Genomic DNA, 19,265 nt, shown 5'->3' with positions numbered 1-19,265 from the left:
CATTATGTACTAAATGCGTTTAAATTGTTATTCAATTATTTTCGTATTCAAGTTGTCGTGACGAAGTTAAAGTTAACTTAGTTTGGGCTTTTCCACTATTGTTTAATAAATTTAATTTAATGTTTTTGTATTTATTGTTCGGTTTTCGAAAGTGAGAATTGGATTATTGGCAACTTTTTGTGAAAACGCCCATTTTAAGTTTTGTGAGTGTGATGCTATTTTTTACCAAGTTTTTTATTTATTTTATTTCTTAGTAAAATCCTATACCGAATATGCTATGCACTATATTTTTTTTGTTTTACCGAGCCGAACATAATTATTAATTACATAATGATAAGAACCTAAGTCCCAAAAATAGCTAAGTTAGTAAGTAACATCCTTACCAATCCTTATCGTATCCGGCAACGCAGAAAGGTGTCCAAAAAACAGGATCAGATAAATCGCCTTGGCTCCTCTCATTCTGAAACAAAAAAGTAATAACTTTTTCAATTTCGCCGTTTTGCGCATAAACGCCTAGTTCTGCGGTCACCTTAACCCAACTTTTAGAGGACAACGGGTCATTTAGTTCATAAATCAGACTGGGAGCGCTTTCCGAACTTTAAGATACGGAAAAAACATGTTATTTACCTGCAATAATTTATAGGATGAACATATTAATACATATAGTTCATTACTGAATATCTTATACTATAGGATCAATCCTGAACAGGCGAAAAAAATTAAGGAGGTACACTCCAAGTACACTCCCATCGAAAATATCTAGGTCGGACAATATTTTTTCGCGAATTTGGGTCAGCTCCCATATTATTAGATGGTACTCAGTCAGTATAACTATTGTATATTCGCCTCGTTAATTACTGGGCGTTGCGGGTGACTAAATAAACACCCTGTATAAATATTTAAAATTACCCTAAATGCAAATGAGGCAGTAGGTATGTATATGTACACATAGAATAAAATATTTACCATCATGCATGTTTGTTTTCAGAATAACAATTAAGTTTGCCTACAGTATGTTGTATTGCCGACCTACTTAGATATAGGCAAAATTAAATCAATCAATCAATCAATCTATCTATCAATTTCACTTATGTACGAGTACACTGTAACTGGTAACAAGTGACAAACTTTTAAAAAGGTTTCCTAAACTGCCAGTTTCTAATGACACAAAATAAATACAGTAACAATATTAATCATTATTAAGCATATTCGTAGCTTCAGAGGTCAAGCTTTCTACTAAATTTAAACATTATTATTATATAACTACGTTTCTTTAATATCATCAACTCCTAATGAAGTCTGAACTAATTTTGCAAACATCTTCGACAAAAGCTATTGTCCCGGATTTGGAAGTTCACATTTTTGACACATTGGTTTTGAAGTATGTTGCGATGTGGCTAAGACGTATCGTTTGCCAAATCTAAAGATTAATTTCGAATTGGTTGAATCGATTATGCCCTATGTACAAGGAGGTGCTTAAACAAATATACGATTTTTGAATCGAAATGATAAACTCTGCCACAGCACTAGTTTAAAAATAAAAATGAATGATAAATGACATAATAAGTAAATCCTGCGTGATAAATTAATATCGTAAAATACTCACTAACGAAGATCCGCAAAAATGCAATAGGTTATGTTTAAAGTAAGCGAAGTATTGTTTTTAAGTACTTGATTTTTTAAAATATTATTACAGGATTTTATTTAAAATTTCATTAGGTTGCGCGAGTTTACGTTTTGTGGACTCTGTCATGTGTCAAAAAGAGGTTCTTACAGCTCTGGGACAATATGTGTCATATTGATTGTCATTTTTTTATTTAAATGGTCTTACTCTTGGCCTACTAGCCAAAGACAAAGTCGTGGAGTCCTACGATAGAGTGAGCTCACCCAGAGTTGACCCTAGATTTGAAGATTGCCAGTCATAGTAGTTAAATTCATATTCTTATAATAATCAACCCCTAATAATTATACTTCTGCAAACCTCCGCGACACATGTTTCATATTCATAGTCCTATAATATGTAATAATTACCTAAGACAAGTAATGAGAAGCTCTTGAAATGCGCGAACGCTCAATTGCCCTACATTCTCCTACCACAAGTAGGTATGCCGCGTCTAATTGATTTCATTGAGCACGTACCGGAGTGTTGTATAAGGTCTTGCTTCTACGTAGTGAGAAAACCCGATAATTAATTTGATTTCTCACTTGCGATTCACTGTTGTTTTAATTGACATCCAGTCGGGCCATGGATACGTAGAATTTTTGACGTTTTAGAAAATGTTACATTTTTTGCAATTTTTGGCTCTAATAGTAAGTAAGGTCAATACGGATAAGTGTGCCATACGGGGTTAAGTGTGTCTGGCCATTTTACTCATTGTTACAGGTGTTTTTTAACCCCCGGCGCAAAAACGACGGGGTGTTATAAGTTTGACGTGTCTGTCTGTCTGTTTGTCTGTCTATATGTCTGTCTGTTTGTGTGTGTGTCTGTCTGTGGCATTGTAGCTCTAGAACGGATGAACCGATTTAGTTTTAGTTTTTTTTGTTTGAAAACTGTTTCATGAACATCGGTCCACTATGTCACGGTAAGGGTTTTTTTTTCAAAATTTTAATTTTGTGGTTACGCTATTCCCCGACCACAAGTATGCCGCGTCTAATTGATTTCATAGAGCACGTACCGGAGTATTGTACAAGGTCTTGCGTCTACGTAGTGAGAAAACTCGATAATTAATTTGATTTCTCACTTGCGATTCATTGTTCTTTTTAACTGCCGCACCCAAATCTCAAGGAAGGTGGTTCTCAATTCGTCTGTATTTTTTTTATGTTTGTTCCACGATATCTCCTTCGTTACTGGACCGATTTTGTTTTTTTTTATCGAATGTATATGCATACAGATTGGTCCCATTTTTATCAGAACCCAGTTCTGGAGAATTGAGGAACTCCTCAAAAGAGAGGGTCAAAAATCGGCCAAATTTGATCACATGATTTTTGAACGAGCCCTAGCCGGAATTATTGTAAACAAAGGTGTGGCCAGTGCTATAAAAAAAATGTACCATTCGAGTATTTAAATTGCCGATATTTTACAAGTTTATTACAAATCTTTACATATTCCATTACACAAATAATGACTCTGTTTAAACGAAAATAAATTTCAACATAAAACATTTTGGTATATTTCTTAAAATTAAAAGCCGTTTTTGTCGGATAGTCTGTTTATTGCACTGGTATCAGTGTGGAAATGTACCTGAGCCACCAAGTAGCGGGCCGCTAAACATTATTTTTCAGCAACTTTCGAAACTTTAAATACGATGGTGCATAATAAGGTTGGTTATAAATTTAATTATTGGTTTTATAAGTATCTGACATGACAAAACTTCGTAAATTTTGGACCGATTTTTATTTTGACTTGCATGGGATCATAACATAATATAACAGTCATCGTATTCGATCGATTTTAAGTGTGTAATAGTGATCGTTAATAACTAGTTAAAAGTTATTTGTTTTTCTGTCGGCCATTACTTTGAGAACCCCTGACTTGAGCTGCACGTGTTACTTTGACAGTGACAGCAGTTTGTTTACGTTTATTCCGTTCAATTCGTAATGGGATTATAGAAGAGCGAACTTTTGAATATTCAATTTTTAATAAAAAGAACAGCCAGTATTAAAACATTACCAAGTATGCAATCCTCTATCAATGATATTGTAGTAGTAACTGTTGCCTTTGTAACTTTTAGACCGGGCACGCAAAAAATGAAAAAAAAATACAAAAAATAACCCGCAATATAGTGTAATCGATTCTACTCTTGATTTTGAACAAACTGTTTTCAGTGGATGGTGTAACACGTTGTATAAGAAATCAAATTATTTTATTTAATATTTTTTGATTTGTATTTTTTTTAAAGTAGTAGGACTACTGTATACAAATTATAAACTGCAATAGATACCATACACTAATAGATACACTAAAGAAAAAGTGTCGCCACCAGTGGGCTTGATCGCTTTTTCTTTAGTGCATGGTATCTATTTCAGTTTACATGTACAGCACGTTGGGATTTCTGGGTGTACAGAAGTTGTTTGACGATGAAACTATTATATATTTAATTCCCGGAAAAGTTGTTATCCCATGGTTTCATACTTTGTGATAAAAAAAGTCGATAGTATTTTCCACAGACTTTCGTTCGAAATTCAAAAATCGATCAAAAATAAAGCAAAATATCTCATTATTTCGAAAAGTACATCACAGCACGTTCGATTATGAAATAATGAGGTTAATTTCGGTCAAGGGATAGTACTCTATCTAAACTGTCGTTTTTACAAAACCAAGCACGCGGGAGGCATAAAGAGACATAAATCTTACCCTCTTTTCGCTTGGCTGCGATTGTTTTATATCGAATAACTTATCGATAGTAGTAACTTAGGTATACATATACAGATATTACTATCGATAAGTTAGGAGGCCGATTCGAACTTGGAGATTGGTATCAATTTATTCTCGTTTTGATACTTATTTCTGACCAAGAGGTCGTCAAGAGGTGCGAATGAAATACCCTAAGGGAGTGGGAGATAAATGAAAATGTTTTATTTATGTATTTATTGCACATAAGATAATTTTAACGCAACTTTGGAAATCATATATACCTACTACCAATAACGCTATATTGACACAGAGTTGACGGACATAAAGAGAGAAACAGATTTCTTTTTCGTGCCATTTCGGATTTATTATTTGTTCAGGTACTTAAATCCAATGTTATCTGTGATTTAACGTTTGTGGCAAAAATAGGTTTTTAAGAACATGTTTTTTTATAAATACCTAATAAATAAATAAATATTGGGGACACCTTACCCAGATCAACTTAGCCTTTGGGGCTAAGCAAAACTTGTACTATGGGTGCTAAGCGACGATATACTTAAATAGATAAAATACATACTTGTATACATAGAAAACATCCATGACTCAGGAACAAATATCTGTGCTCATCACACAAATAAATGCCCTTACCGGGATTCGAACCCAGGACCGCATGGGTACTTACTGAATTTATTAGTATTTGTGCAAACATAATTATTAAGGGTAAGGGCATTTATTTGTGTGATGAGCACAGATATTTGTTAATTTACTTCTAGTATATAATTCTAGTATATAATCTAGTATATAATAGGTTTCCGCTTCCGGTGGCTGACCAGTCAACACTAACGTCACTCGCCTCCGTCGATTTTAATTGAAAAAAGTGCTTAACCGTGCGAAATCAGTGCAATAGAACTAATAAACATTAAAACTAAACGTCGTGGACAACATACGAAGTGTAGTAACAGTGCTAGTGAACAAACTTAATTAGAATCATCCACAAATACCGATCGGAATTATAACCTCAAAACTATATTTCACCTTATCGCTCCATAGTGCCAACCTAACGTCAAAAAGTGACACTGACACTCGGTGTTGCCACTAAGTTGAACGAAAAACCTTCCAAAACACAACAAAAACATTAAAATGGGCGACAATATGGAAATACTTCTTCAAAAACTTGATGAAAAGTTAGAGAAACAAACAAAAACAATTACGGAATCGGTAACAAGAAACGTCACGGACGCGCTAGAAGTTAAGATGAAAAATATCATCGAAGAAAACAATAACCTCAAAATTAAAGTGTCTGATCTGGAAGAAAAACTTAAAAGAGTTGTAAATGAAAAACGCAAAAATAACCTGGTGTTTTTTGGAGTGGAAGAGAAGGGAAAATCAGAGGCGGAACTCGTGGACTGCATTAAGGACATTGTAATTGAAACGGGAGTTTACTTCGACAGCCACGAAATTAGTAACGTGTACAGAATCGGAAAACAAAGCGAAAACAAGAGTCGTCCAGTCGTAGCTTCCATCACAACTCAATGGAAAAAACATCTTATACTAAAAAATAAGAAAACCCTTCCACAAGGCATTAACGTGAAGGAAGATTACCCTAAGGAAGTTCTGGAAGTAAGAAAACAATTACAACCCCAATTAGAAGAGGAAAGGAAGAAGGGGAATATAGCTTATTTAAAAGATGACAGATTGATAGTCATAAAACCAAAAGACAACAACAGGGAAAAGAGAAAAAGAGAATCGTCAGATTCCCCTCAGTCATCAGCTCAAACAAAATTGAATAAAAACCAAACCCTAAGCAACCCTTCACAATCACTCTCAGGATCGAGCAAGAAAGAGGTCATCAGGCCTACCATGCTGAACTATGTTAGCCGGGAAGGTTCCGACTCTCAACCTAATGTTCCAAAAAACTAATTGCCACGGAAAATCGGAAAAAAACAATAGTATTAAGAAAAAACAACATAGTAAACATTACAACAAAACCTCCCCCAAGCCGACTGGTCATCGAGGGGGAAAATGACCAAAACCCTCTAAATCAAACCCCAGATGAACAAACAGCCACATGTAAAATTAAGAGGTCTGTTCTACAAGTAGCAACCTTAAACACGAGAACTCTGAGGACAGAAGAAAGCCTCACTGAATTAGAATTTGCACTGAGTGACTTGAAGTGGGACATACTAGGCATTAGTGAAATGCGAAGAGTAGGCGAGTCTATAGAGGAACGCCCGGGCTTTATACTATACTCCAAAGGAGAGATCGCCGGTCATAGAGGTGTAGGCTTTCTCATAAAAAAGTCCCACAAAAACAAGATACAAGAATTCGTCGGTATATCAGATAGAATAGCGGTGCTAAACTTACAGCTCCCAGGTTATAAAAAGACATGGTCAATCATCCAAGTCTATGCACCAACAGAACAAGCCCGAAAGGAAGAAATCGAACTTTTTTACAACAAGTTGTCAGACTGTATATCCCAACATTCAAAAAATTTTATCATAGTAATGGGAGACTTCAACGCGCAAGTAGGAAGTCAACAGAAAGGAGAAGAACTTATTATTGGTAAATTTGGTCATGGCAAAAGGAGCCCAAATGGTCAGATATTTATAGATTTCCTGGCGGAGCACAACCTATGCATCCTAAACACTATATTCAAGAAGAAGCCAGGAAAAAATGGACATGGATCTCCCCAGGAGGCAGATATAAGAACCAGATTGATTATATTACCACAAACTACAGAAAACCATTCACAAACACAGATGTTGTCCAAAACTTAAATTTCAACACCAACCATCGAATGGTAAGGAGCACCTTTACACTAGCGCCACCTAGAAAATCTAGAAAATCTGTCAGCAATAAAGCAATCAAAATAAACAAAGATATTATAAAGGAAACCATAGCAACCCTGTCCGAGACCAGTGTGCTGCATGACCCGGATGAGAACCCGTTGATATTGTACCAAAAGCTGGAGCAAAAGCTTGCTAATCCGAAGAATACCAAAAAGAAAAAGGAATACCTCAGCGATGAGTCAAAATCACTACTACAAGAGAGACGAAATCTTCTGTCCGACCCTGCTGGTAAACATGACAACAAGAAAATTGCCCAAATTAGTAAAGCAATCAATAGAAGCATTAGAAAAGATAGAAGAAACCTAAAATATAAAACCTTAGAAAAACACATCATCCAGACGGGCGGTATCAGAAGAGCCCTAAAAGAAATAAAAGAGGTCGACAAGGAATGGATACCGAGCATGAAACACAAAGGGAAAAACATTACCACAAGAAAACATGTCAGCGAGCATGCCACATCTTTTTACTCAAAACTTTACTCCAAAGTGGAAGATGGGACTCAGTGCTACGAAGAAAACCCAGAAAATATGACACAAGAACCTGCTATTTTAAAAAGTGAAGTGGAGAAAGCTATACTCAGCCAAAAAACTGACAAAGCTCCCGGCCCCGACAGAATTGCAAACGAACTACTTAGAGGTACTGTCTATGAACTAAGCCCGATCCTAACAAACATTTTCAATAAAATATTAGTCACCTGTACTATTCCAAGTCAATGGACCAAATCACACATAATTCTCATACACAAAAAAGGGCCAAAGGATGACGTGGGGAACTACAGACCCATTAGCTTGATGTCTAATGTCTATAAAGTATTCGCAAAAGTGATTTTAGAAAGGATAAGCAAGCAACTGGACGAGCAACAACCTGTAGAGCAAGCAGGGTTCCGAAGGAATTATTCGACCTTAGACCACATTCACACTGTAAAACAAATTGTTGAGAAATATAAAGAATATAAAAAACATATATATATTGCGTTCATAGACTACAACAAGGCCTTCGATAGTCTAATCCATGATCGAATTTGGGATACCTTACAGCAACAAGGAATACCACAGGTCTACATAAATGTCCTAAGAAAGCTATATCATAACAGTAGCGCCAGAGTACAACTTGAAGCACTAGGAAATGAGTTTCCAGTACAGAAAGGAGTTAGACAAGGCGATCCTGTCTCACCAAAGATCTTCTCTGCTGTCCTGGAAAGCATTTTCCGTAACGTAAATTGGAAGAACAAAGGAATTAAAATAGATGGAAAATGGCTCAGTCATCTTAGATTTGCTGACGATTTAGTTTTGATGGAAGAATCACCCATAATACTGGAACAGATGGTCAGAGAACTATGTCAAGAAAGTAGTAAGGTTGGTCTTGTAATGAATAGTAGCAAAACTAAACTCCTAACTAATAAGGAACATATAAGCATAATTGTCAACAGCGAACCGTTGGAATATGTGCAGGAGTACATATATCTGGGCCAAATTATTTCATTTGATGACCATATGTCAAAGGAGGTTGAGAAAAGAATTACAAGTGGTTGGAAAAAATATTGGTCCCTAAAGTATATCATGAAGAACAAAGACTTTAGCATGACAATTAAACGTAAGGTATTTAACACCTGTATCCTCCCATGCTTAACGTATGGATGTGAAACATGGGCCCTCACAGAAGTACATAGAGCAAAACTCGCGTCATGCCAGCGTGCGATGGAGAGGAGCATTTTGGGACTCAGAAGAAGCGACAGAGTACGAAATATCGACATAAGAGAGAAGACCAAACTGACAGATATCCTGCAGAGAATAGATCAACTAAAATGGAAATGGACAGGTCATATGATGCGCTCGAAAGAAGGAAAATGGAGTAAAGAGATCACTAACTGGTACCCCAGAGGATGCAGCCGTAAGAAAGGCCCACAGCTCTGTAGATGGGAAGATGAAATAAAACACCCCTAAGGGATATTATTAAACGCACAGCAAAAAAATAATCGCCTATCAATTTATCGTCATCAATAATATACTTCTGTACATCAAATTAATTACTTCACTGCAAATAAACTAAATGATTAACAAAACTAGTAATGCAGATTATTCCAAAATACACATCAGCACGACATTACTTTTTTCCTCTAATGCAAGACAATTAAATTCCTTTAGGAACAAAAATACAACAATCTTATCAAAAATACTAATTGCGCAGCAATTTACCCGTCTTCATAGCAAATTATTTAATTCGAAGAGCATACATCCTTTTTTCTTATTTTTTAAGTATTCACGTTCAGCTAATTTAATAATTATTATAGCTACAATATCTTAATTCATTGCATTATTTCTAAGGAGCAGAATTGTCACCGTCACGAAAACAAACTTTTGCTAGAAAATTGGGTTAGGTTAGGTTAGAACTGCGACCCTCACGGAAACAAACTTTTGTAAGAAAAGTGGGTTAGGTTAGGTTAGAACTGCGACCCTCACGGAAACAAACTTTTGTGAGAAAAGTGGGTTAGGTTAGGTTAGAACTGCGACCCTCACGGAAACAAACTTTTGTGAGAAAAGTAGGTTAGGTTAGGTTAGAACTGCGACTCCCTTGGGTCTCTGACGACGAGATTATGAGGGTAGACATCCGCCTGAGGGGAGGTAAAAAAGCTCCTGGGCCTGACGGGGTACCTGGAAAAGTCCTACCTATCATGCTAAAGCATCTCGGAAACCGAATTAGGGAACTTTTTGATGACTGCCTGAAGGAGGGCCTGTTTCCGAGAGGCTGGAAAGAGAGTAGGTTGTGCCTCCTCAGGAAAGATAGCCGCCCGCCGGACAGTCCCTCCGGATATCGGCCAATAATAGTGCTCCTTGACGAGGTAGGGAAGATGTTGGAGCGTATCCTTGCTGGCCGCATTCTCCAACATCTTAAGAACACCGGCCCGGACGTCAGTGACAGGCAATTCGGGTTCCGGGCGGGGCTGTCCACAATGGACGCACTTTCCTCTCTTAGGAAATTTAGTGAGGATGCAGCGGGGAGAGGGCAGGGTGTCGTAGCGTTATCACTCGACATCGCCAACGCCTTCGGCACCCTCTCATATACGTAATCAAGGAGGCACTTCGGTACCACCACCTGAGGACAATCGTGGAGCACTACCTATCTGAGAGAGTAGTGCTCTACGAAACAAGAGAAGGTCGAGCAGAACGAGAAATGGCCTGCGGTGTTCCACAGGTGTCAGTCTTAGGACCACTCCTGTGGAACATCGGATATGATTGGGTGATAAGGGGGCCGCTGCTTCCCCGCATGTCCACCATATGTTACGCGGACGACACAATGGTGGCTGTGCGGGGAAGAGAATTGGAGGAGACACTGAGGAGGGCGGCGGTTGGCACAGAACTGACGGTCGGCCGCATTCGCCTGCTTGGGTTAAAGGTGGCCCTCTCGAAGACGGAAGCGGTAGTTTTCGGGGGAAAGGATGGCGCCTGCCCGCCGGCTTGACGATTCAGGTGGAGGGGGAATCTGTCCAGGTCAGGGCCAATATCAAATATCTTGGCCTGGTCCTGGACAGAAAATGGGAATTCAGGGAACATTTCACCCGACTTGCTCCACGAATTGTGGGCGTGGCTTCCGCCCTAGGCAGGCTGCTACCCAACGTGGGAGGACCAGGAGCCCCATGCCGCCGCCTTTTTGCGGGGGTGGTAAGAAGTATGGCCCTATACGAGGCCCCGATTTGGGCGGACCGGCTGTCGAGCGGAAACAAATCCCTGCTCCGGCGGCCGCAAAAAGTGGTGGCCTTAAGAATAATTAGGGCCTACTCGACGGTATCCCATGCGGCGGCGTGTCTCCTCGCCTGCACTCCTCCATGGGAGCTCGACGCCCAGGTCCAGGCGGAGAGGTATACGATGAGGGTGGAGGCCAGAGCTAGAGGACAACGCTTGGACCCAGAAGTGGCAGAGCGGGCAGACCGAGAGGCCAAGGTCAGGCTCCGAGAGCTATGGGAGGCCAGTCTGGAGGACAGTCTGGAGGACAGTCCGTATGGAACACACACCATAGGGGCAGTCCTCCCATATATGGAGGAGTGGCTGAAGAGGAAGCACGGGGCCCTGTCATATAGGGCAACGCAGGTGATGACCGGTCACGGCTGCTTCGGTCATTACCTGAAAAAGATAAAGAGGGAATTGGGGCCCCAGTGTCACCAGTGCGGCGACCCTGACGACTCGGCCCAACACACGCTAGAGGTGTGCAGCCACTGGGAGCAAGAGCGCCGCGCTCTCACCGCAGCAATAGGAACGACGGACCTATCGCTGCACAGCGTCGTTGCAGCCATGCTCCGTAGCGAGAGAAACTGGAAAGCGGTCATCTCCTTCTGTGAGGACATCATCTCGCAGAAGGAGACAGAGGAGCGAGAACGCGAAAATGCGGCCTATGCGCCTTCGCATCGGCAAAGACGTAGAGGAAGTAGACGCGCGCAGTTCGCAATAAACGGCGCCCTCCCTCAATAGGGCCAGTGGGTTGGGGCCCACATTGCACGGCCTTACACGACTGGGGGGAGAATCAGAAGCGTCCCTGATTGTCCCCTTCCTTGGTGCGGGTTTTCTGGCCTAACGTCGGGAAAGACGGGGGACATTGCGGAAGAATGAATGTGCGAGCCCGTAATGTCCCCATACAACATCTTAGAGGGTGCGACGCCGGAGTGGGGTTTAGTGGGTATTCTCTTTCCCTCCTAGAAGTAAATTCAGTAAGTACCCATGCGGTCCTGGGTTCGAATCCCGGTAAGGGCGGTGAGGCGAGTTTACCCTACCCTAAATTATTTAGGGTAGGGTAAACTCGCCTCATTCGGTGACACGCCTAATTCGGTGATACAAGCTTTGAAGCACTATTCCGAAAGATGATTTTTGGTTGTTTCACCGAATTACGTTTAATGTATCGAAGAATATATTATAACAATTTCAGTTTCTTTCAACTCGTTAAAAGCAACAGTTTCGTGTGCTCTGCCTACTCCTTTTGGTAAAACAGGCGAAAATTTATGTATGTATTTAAATACTTTGTAGAAATTTTAACCGTCACAAAAACAAAATGGTCACGGCAATATTTTCATTTTTACCCTGTATGCTATACTTTTCATGAAGTAGAATAGAAACCGGCCAAGAGTGTGTCGGGCCACGCTCAGTGTAGGGTTCCGTAGTTTCTCGTATTTTTTTCAAAAACTGTTCAACCTATGAAGTTCAAAATAATTTGCCTAGAAAGTCTTTATAAAGTTCTATTTTTGTGATTTTTTTTCATATTTTTTAAACTTATGGTTCAAAAGTTAGAGGGGGGACGCATGTTTTTAACTTATGGAGCGAATATTTCCGAAAATATTAACAATATTAAAAAATGGTTTTGGTAAACCCCTATTAATTTTTCAATACCTATCCAACAATATATCACACGTTAGGATTGAAATGAAAAAAAAAAACACTACCCACTTTACGTGCACTTTTGCACTTTGTCGGAGTGATTGATATACATATTGGCACCAAATTTCAGCTTTCTAGTTCTAACGGTCACTGAGATTATCCGCGGACGGACGGACGGACGGACAGACACAGACAGACATGGCGAAACTATAAGGGTTCCTAGTCGACTACGGAACCCTAAAAACCTCTCTCGTATACTTATTATTTTTTTGGTGCACACAAAAGCGGCTATTTAAAAATTATTCAGGTTAGAGCATAAAGAGAGTTGTTGTTTTTATTATGAAAACGAGATTGTTATTCTCGGTGGTAACGTACGGTGGTAATAGTACGGCCATCAATCTATGTCGGACTCCACAGATTACTTTACCCCGTCACCTGTTAGACGGCGCATCGATTGTAGAAGATATTAGTGATTTTTGTGGTAGGCCAAGTAAAAGGTTTACATGGAAATGTAAGGAACACAATTTTTTATGTTTGTAACTTTTTGTGCGCTTACGGCCGGTAAGATAAAGGGTAGCTAGGGACCTTTGATATGTTAGCCTCATAACTAGCCCCAACAGAATTACGAAGTTAAAAGTTGTGTTCCGTGCATTTCCCCTCTATGCCTGTATGAGCTTTCATTTCTTGGCCTATGTTTGGGTTGTCAAAACACACTACCGAGTTTTTGAATTGCTCTCAGAAGGCTTAGTGTGACCTGCTTGTAATTGACCTGCTTGCATTTCATGCGACTGATTTTATAGTCTTGTACACAGCGAACTAATCATTCCTTGAACGGATTTCATTATTATAGGAGGTCACGGTCACTTATGCAGCTACTTACTAACAGCTAGGTTATAACTAGTTTGCGAAGTAACCCTAGTACTTTTGTGCGGTTGTACAAGTTTTCATTACAGATTCATAATGCGTAGTTTGTGAGAGAAAGTCTGCGAGCAATTGGGCACCAACCTTTTTGACCCGTGCAAAGGGAGCCCTTACCAACGGAATTGTGAATGACTGGTGGAACCCAAATCGAAGTCATTTGCAAAATAATAGAATATCATAGTCATGTTTGCAGTGCTTATTTATAGATGTATCGGTCATTCACACATTTTGCTGCCTGCCAGCAAATATTAGAAGTAAATAACTGGTACATCCTAGGGACCTGACGTAAGGCGAATGAACTTGTGACGGCTATATACTATTTCAACCTTTTCGAAGTAGGAGTTTGGTGCTGGCCGTTTGACGTAATTTTAGAATTCAAAATTCTTGTTCGCTTAGTTCGGTTTGTCTTCTAGAAAATGCTAAAAGGTCATTGGCAGGCTGTCCTACAACACATTTGTTTGCAAATCAATTTCTTAAATATTTAAGTTTTCAAAGCGTATCTTTTTATTTCTAAATTGAAAGTGCTACGTTTCTCAGGTTTGGGACTCAACTACGAGTTCAAGTACCTACCAGTTTAAGTCAGAGTCCTTGCAACCCAACCGTCTTGGATGTCTTTGTCCTGTCTGCTCCCGTTCCGGGTGGCTTCTGAGAAATCTCGGGACATCTAGCACTACTACTTCGCCGCTCTCTCATCATAATGGTGTTCAAACACTGGCTGTTATAAATGTTATATAACAGTGTGTGACAGGGACAGCGTATTGTCAATGCCATCGCACTGTCCTTGTCACACAATGTTATATAAAATTTATAACAGCCAGAGTGGAAGCACCACAACGTCGCCGGCCTGCATCTTCCACAACTATACAGGAAAGTGAACCTCAAAGGTTCTAGTTTCGCCGTATCGCATTTTTTCTATCTATTTCTACCACAGCTCAGTTAAAACCACGCGACCCTGATATCTTTTGTATATTTATACTATTTTGTAAGTAATAACGATTCTATTGTTAATATTCTTCTACTTTCTTCTTTCTAGCCTACTTCGTGTATATGTGAGTTATGTGACGTCATATGAAACGTCATATTGGCGCCCAACGTGGGACGAATGAATAAATGGAAATTATAGCGTTTTGTATTCTGAAAACTATTAACATGAAAATGATGGTCCTCAAATGTTTTAGTTTGAAATAGAAGGGAAGGGACAGTATTTTGACTGCTGTTTTCATAAAGATGTATACAAACAAGGTACATTTACAACAACGTCTTTTTCTATGATGAACTGAATGGTAACTGTTACTATAAGCTATTTAATGAATTTGTAATTTTTCAAAAGTAATAAACATTGCAGAAGATTTGATTTCAAATTTTAATGGACAATTTCTCTCTTGATTTCATTACATAACAGTTAAAAATATATCAACGAATATAATGGTTTGATCGATTAATATCCTCAAAATCAACAATCATTACACATTTGCATTGATACTGAGAGTAATGGAGAATATATTTAAAGAAGCGTTCATTTACTACATACATTGCTAGTACCTAAATTTCGATAATTAAGGATATCGATGGCGAAGTGCCATGAACTCCTAACTAAGTACGAAAACCTAAGTAGTTGGGAGTTCATGGTACTTCACCGTCGATATGTTATATCGTTTAAACTAATTTACTGAAAAGTTTTATTATTTGTCCTTTCCAAGGCGTTTTTTTTAATAATCATAAATTCATGTATTCATGAACGTATGATATCCTAATTGCTTGTTCGATACAGTTCGTATACTTGTTCGTATAGTGTGTAATTCGATTACTAATTAGTTTTGCAATTATTTAGGTACTTATATTATAAAATGGTTTAAGTCTTATGTATCTCCTTAAAAATATGAATAAATTCATACAAACTTCTCATTACTACAAGAATCACATCATTAGCCTCATCCCATCCATTTTTCACTCGAAAACAGTTGGTTTATTCACTAATGCATTAAAGCTATCATAATATTGACTCAGCTAAGCCTAATACAATCAAAACAAAAACAAATCGAATACTCACTTAAAACGGCAAACACTACACACGCACACACACTATTAAAAATTCGTTGTCATGTTCATAGTCGGTTTAGGTATCAAGTTTGGCACTAGCTCGAGAGGTATCGATTCACGTGCGCTCCGGGCCCGTGTGGAGCGCCCGTCCGCGCGCGAAGTCTGGCTTTGGCTGGGCGGGCGGGGGCTGAGCCGGAGCGCGCTTGCGCACGATCGCTACGCTTTGTAGCGCAACATCCATGGGGAGGAAATATTATTTGGGACAATAAGTATGGATATAACCTTGTATTTAATGTTAATGAATATAACTTTGAATAATAATGAATATATATGTTTTTATATTGTTTTGTAAATGTTTTTATATTTTATTTTTATATACATATTGTAAAATACCTAGCCTAAGAAAGAAAATAAATACAATAACCAGAACTAAAAAAAATATAACATAGAACTATATTAAATAAGTTTATCAATTTGTATAGCCGAGCGTGTCATATTTTGTACTGACAAATTAGATTATTACGTACTTACCTGTAGAAAGTATGTGGCCTGAGCTCTGGCCCTTGAGTGTTTATAATATTGTGTTGTTGCAATTAAATGTCAAGTAACATCTTTATGGTTTCGTTGACTTCCACGTCTTCCACAGAAAAAATGACGAGCGAGAGAGTCATAGACGTTTTGACTTAGTCCGGGAACCTTAAGTAGATGTATTTCTTTGTTCTGTGGTAGGTATATGTGTAGAAAATCTGTAAAATATAAATTAATTTAATTTATCTAATGTTTTGGTGCACATACATGTCAAAAAAGATTTTAACGCGTTTATTTTATGTGTGAGATTTAATATACTTACATAAAATAAAGTGTAATGAAATCACCGCTGATAAGTATGTACTGTTAACATGAAAGAGCCTGACCTGACCAACTCGGCAATTTATTCAGCGGATGCAAGACAGCCGAGCCGCGCTGCGCCGCGCTGCCTGTCCCCGCCGTGCGTTGAACTCAGGATTCGCATCCTCAACGCAAATTGTCTTTTCATTATTCACGCCGCGATTCTTTCGCCCTTTCACATTCCACAATAAAAGTTTGTGCATAAAAATGAAGGGTGCAAGCCTAATCAAAGCCTTACCGGTCGACAATTAACCCAGCGCCAAAAGGAATGAAAAACGGTGCGATTGTTTTTTGTTTTGACAAAACACTGCCGCTTACGCACGAAGCGGAAGTTTAAGAAGGATTTGGGAAATTTAGACTATTTTAGAGGATCGTTTTCTATGCCTCTAAGAGAAGTTGCTTATTCTTAACTTTAAAGGAGAAGAATGATCAAAGAAGGACTTATATTATAGTGAAATATTAGGGACATAGTAAAACATCAAACGAGTTTCACACTAACATACCAATTTATATGACTACAGTTATCACCAGTTTGTGCGTAGTATACTTTCTATACATTTCGCTAGAACTAATACGATCAGTAAGAGTGAGATGCATTAAAAATTAGATCCAGCAACACACTCGTAAATATGTCGTGTACTAACTTACTTACCTACTAATCTAAACTACTCACACTAATCTAAGTACCTAAATCCGCTCCGCGTCCCCCTACATACAAAGGAGCCTATCACGCTTGCTGCGTTGCCTCGTTGAATAACGATGGCCAACCTTTGCATCAGTAGGGCTAGCACACGATTGTCTTTGGTGTCCTGCCGTTTCGCCAAAAAACGTTTCGTCAAATTTCATTTCCCAATAATCATATCGCAATAGTTTCATTTCCCAAAGTATTGTTTGGCAAAGGTATGTTTCGCAATGAATTTGTTTGGTCAAATTATCATTTGGCACAATTTTACTTAGTCAAATTTTATTTAGACAAAACTTTATTTCGCAAACGTTTTTAATGGCAAAACTTATATCCCAAAAACATGTTTGGTCAAAATTTCACATCGCAAATTTCGAAAATATTTAGGCATTTGCATTTTCATTTCTACGGGATTAATTTAATTTACCGAAGATTTTTTTGCCAAATTTAACTTAAAATTGTCAAATGATAATTTCAGTTTTATTCCCAAGGCTTCAGTTGGACAAGAAAAGTTTGCTCAGCTTTATTTTTGTCAAATTAATTACTGGACAAAACTATTTTGTCAACTATTTTTTTTTGTCAAAAAATGTTTCTACAAATTACACCATGCAAAACCACGTTTGTCAATAAATATTACAAGGCATAAATGTAATGTAATAATTGTATTAGTATTGTAACAGAAAACTCGTGTGTGACAGTGTCAGTTTAGGTGCGACGACGAGCGAAGCGAGGAGGAGCGTGTTAGGTTGACAGTGAGCAAACCGAAAATGGCTTTTTAAAGTAATTAAAAATTAATAGAACATAATGGTCTTGAAAACATAAGGTTTCTTTTTAATAAAATGTATCCGGACATGTAAGTGAAAATGTCATCCTTGACATTTGCAGCAGGAGGAAAAAAAGTACGACATACACATTATTTCACACAAATCTTGGATACAAAGTATAAAATCAACAAACAAATTTCTAGTGCGCCATTTAATTACAATATATTGGGAAATGGAAATTTTGCCTAACAATACCTTTGACTAAATAATATTTGGTAAAATGAAATTTGACCAAGTAAATGTTTTGGGAAACAAATACTTGCCAAAAAAAGTTTTGCTAAATGTCAATTTGCGATAAGTTGTTTTGCCAAACGTTTATTTGGGAAATGATAATTTGGGAATAATATTTTGGGATGTGAAACTTTGGGAAACGTTTTTTGGCGAATCGTCAGTAAACCATCCGCTCGAAAAAAGGTTGCATAAACATTTTACCTTAATAAAAAATTAATAAGTTAAGGACTCGTTAAAACCGGGAGAGAAGCGAATGAATTTGTGCGTTTTTTTTACAGTTAAGTTGTAATTGCGATGTGGAGTCGGCAGAATGGAAAGCTTTGGTTTCCAATAATTGCCACTCCAATCAGTGAACCACATGTTTCGCACATTGCATTTTCATATTTTTTGTGAGGGTAAACTAGTGTACGTGATTAATGCTACCTGTAAACCATTAATAATACTCGTATTGACGTACCTACCTACACAGTCACAGTTAATATAACCTGACAACAAAAGTAAAATTTTGAAACAGACCCCGACATAGTGGACCAATTTTCATGAAACATGGCTAAGAACACTCCCGACTAACTCAGCTTTCAAACAAAAAAACTTAATCTAAATCGTTTGATCCGTTAGGGAGCTACTATGCCACAGACAGACAAACAGACAGACACGTCAAACTTATAACACCCGTCGTTTTCGCGTCGGGGGTTGAAAACTATACCTAAAGATATTCATTTTTAACTTCGTCAACAACCTGAAACATCAAAGAAACTAGGAGCTGCTCAGAAAGACTGATATTTAGAAATAGTAACTTATAAGAGATGTATGAGTAAAGTAGGTAACTCATGTACCGGGATTTCATTTATTTATTTAAACTTTATTGCACAATTTACTTTCAACTTTATTGGCCTTAAGGTATTTCTACCAGTCAACCATAACTTATTATCCAAATTTTATCTATTTGGTGAATTAAAAGTTTTAAATGTTTTCTAATTCTTAGCACAGCAAAAAGACGCCTAACGTAACTGAATGGCAATTGATGCGTTTTAGTAAGTAACTGCTACTGGGTATGTTATTCTGGTACAAAAGAAAAAACTAGTTTTTTTATTGATAATTAAAGATCGTTATCAGCGT

At 38.1% G+C, this 19,265-nt stretch overlaps 1 protein-coding gene across 3 annotated transcripts in view; it reads right to left on the bottom strand.

Moving 5' to 3' along the window:
- LOC125229326 (glutamate receptor ionotropic, kainate 2) overlaps positions 1–15,602 on the bottom strand; it is a 34,189-nt gene extending 18,587 nt beyond the window's left edge. For all 3 annotated transcript variants that reach the window (XM_048134137.1, XM_048134136.1, XM_048134138.1), the window contains exons 1-2: positions 15,532–15,602; positions 384–460 (exon numbers count right to left, since the gene is read on the bottom strand). In XM_048134137.1, the coding sequence (XP_047990094.1) occupies positions 384–459 (76 nt within the window). In that variant the 5' untranslated portion in view covers position 460; positions 15,532–15,602. The remainder of the gene's footprint in view (positions 1–383; positions 461–15,531) is intronic.
- Positions 15,603–19,265: the final 3,663 nt, after the last annotated feature.

The sequence above is a fragment of the Leguminivora glycinivorella genome, chromosome 9 (assembly GCF_023078275.1).
Source record: "Leguminivora glycinivorella isolate SPB_JAAS2020 chromosome 9, LegGlyc_1.1, whole genome shotgun sequence".
NCBI lineage: Eukaryota > Metazoa > Arthropoda > Insecta > Lepidoptera > Tortricidae > Leguminivora > Leguminivora glycinivorella.
Note: the sequence above shows the minus strand (reverse complement) of the source record. Positions and strands in the feature narration are given on the sequence as shown.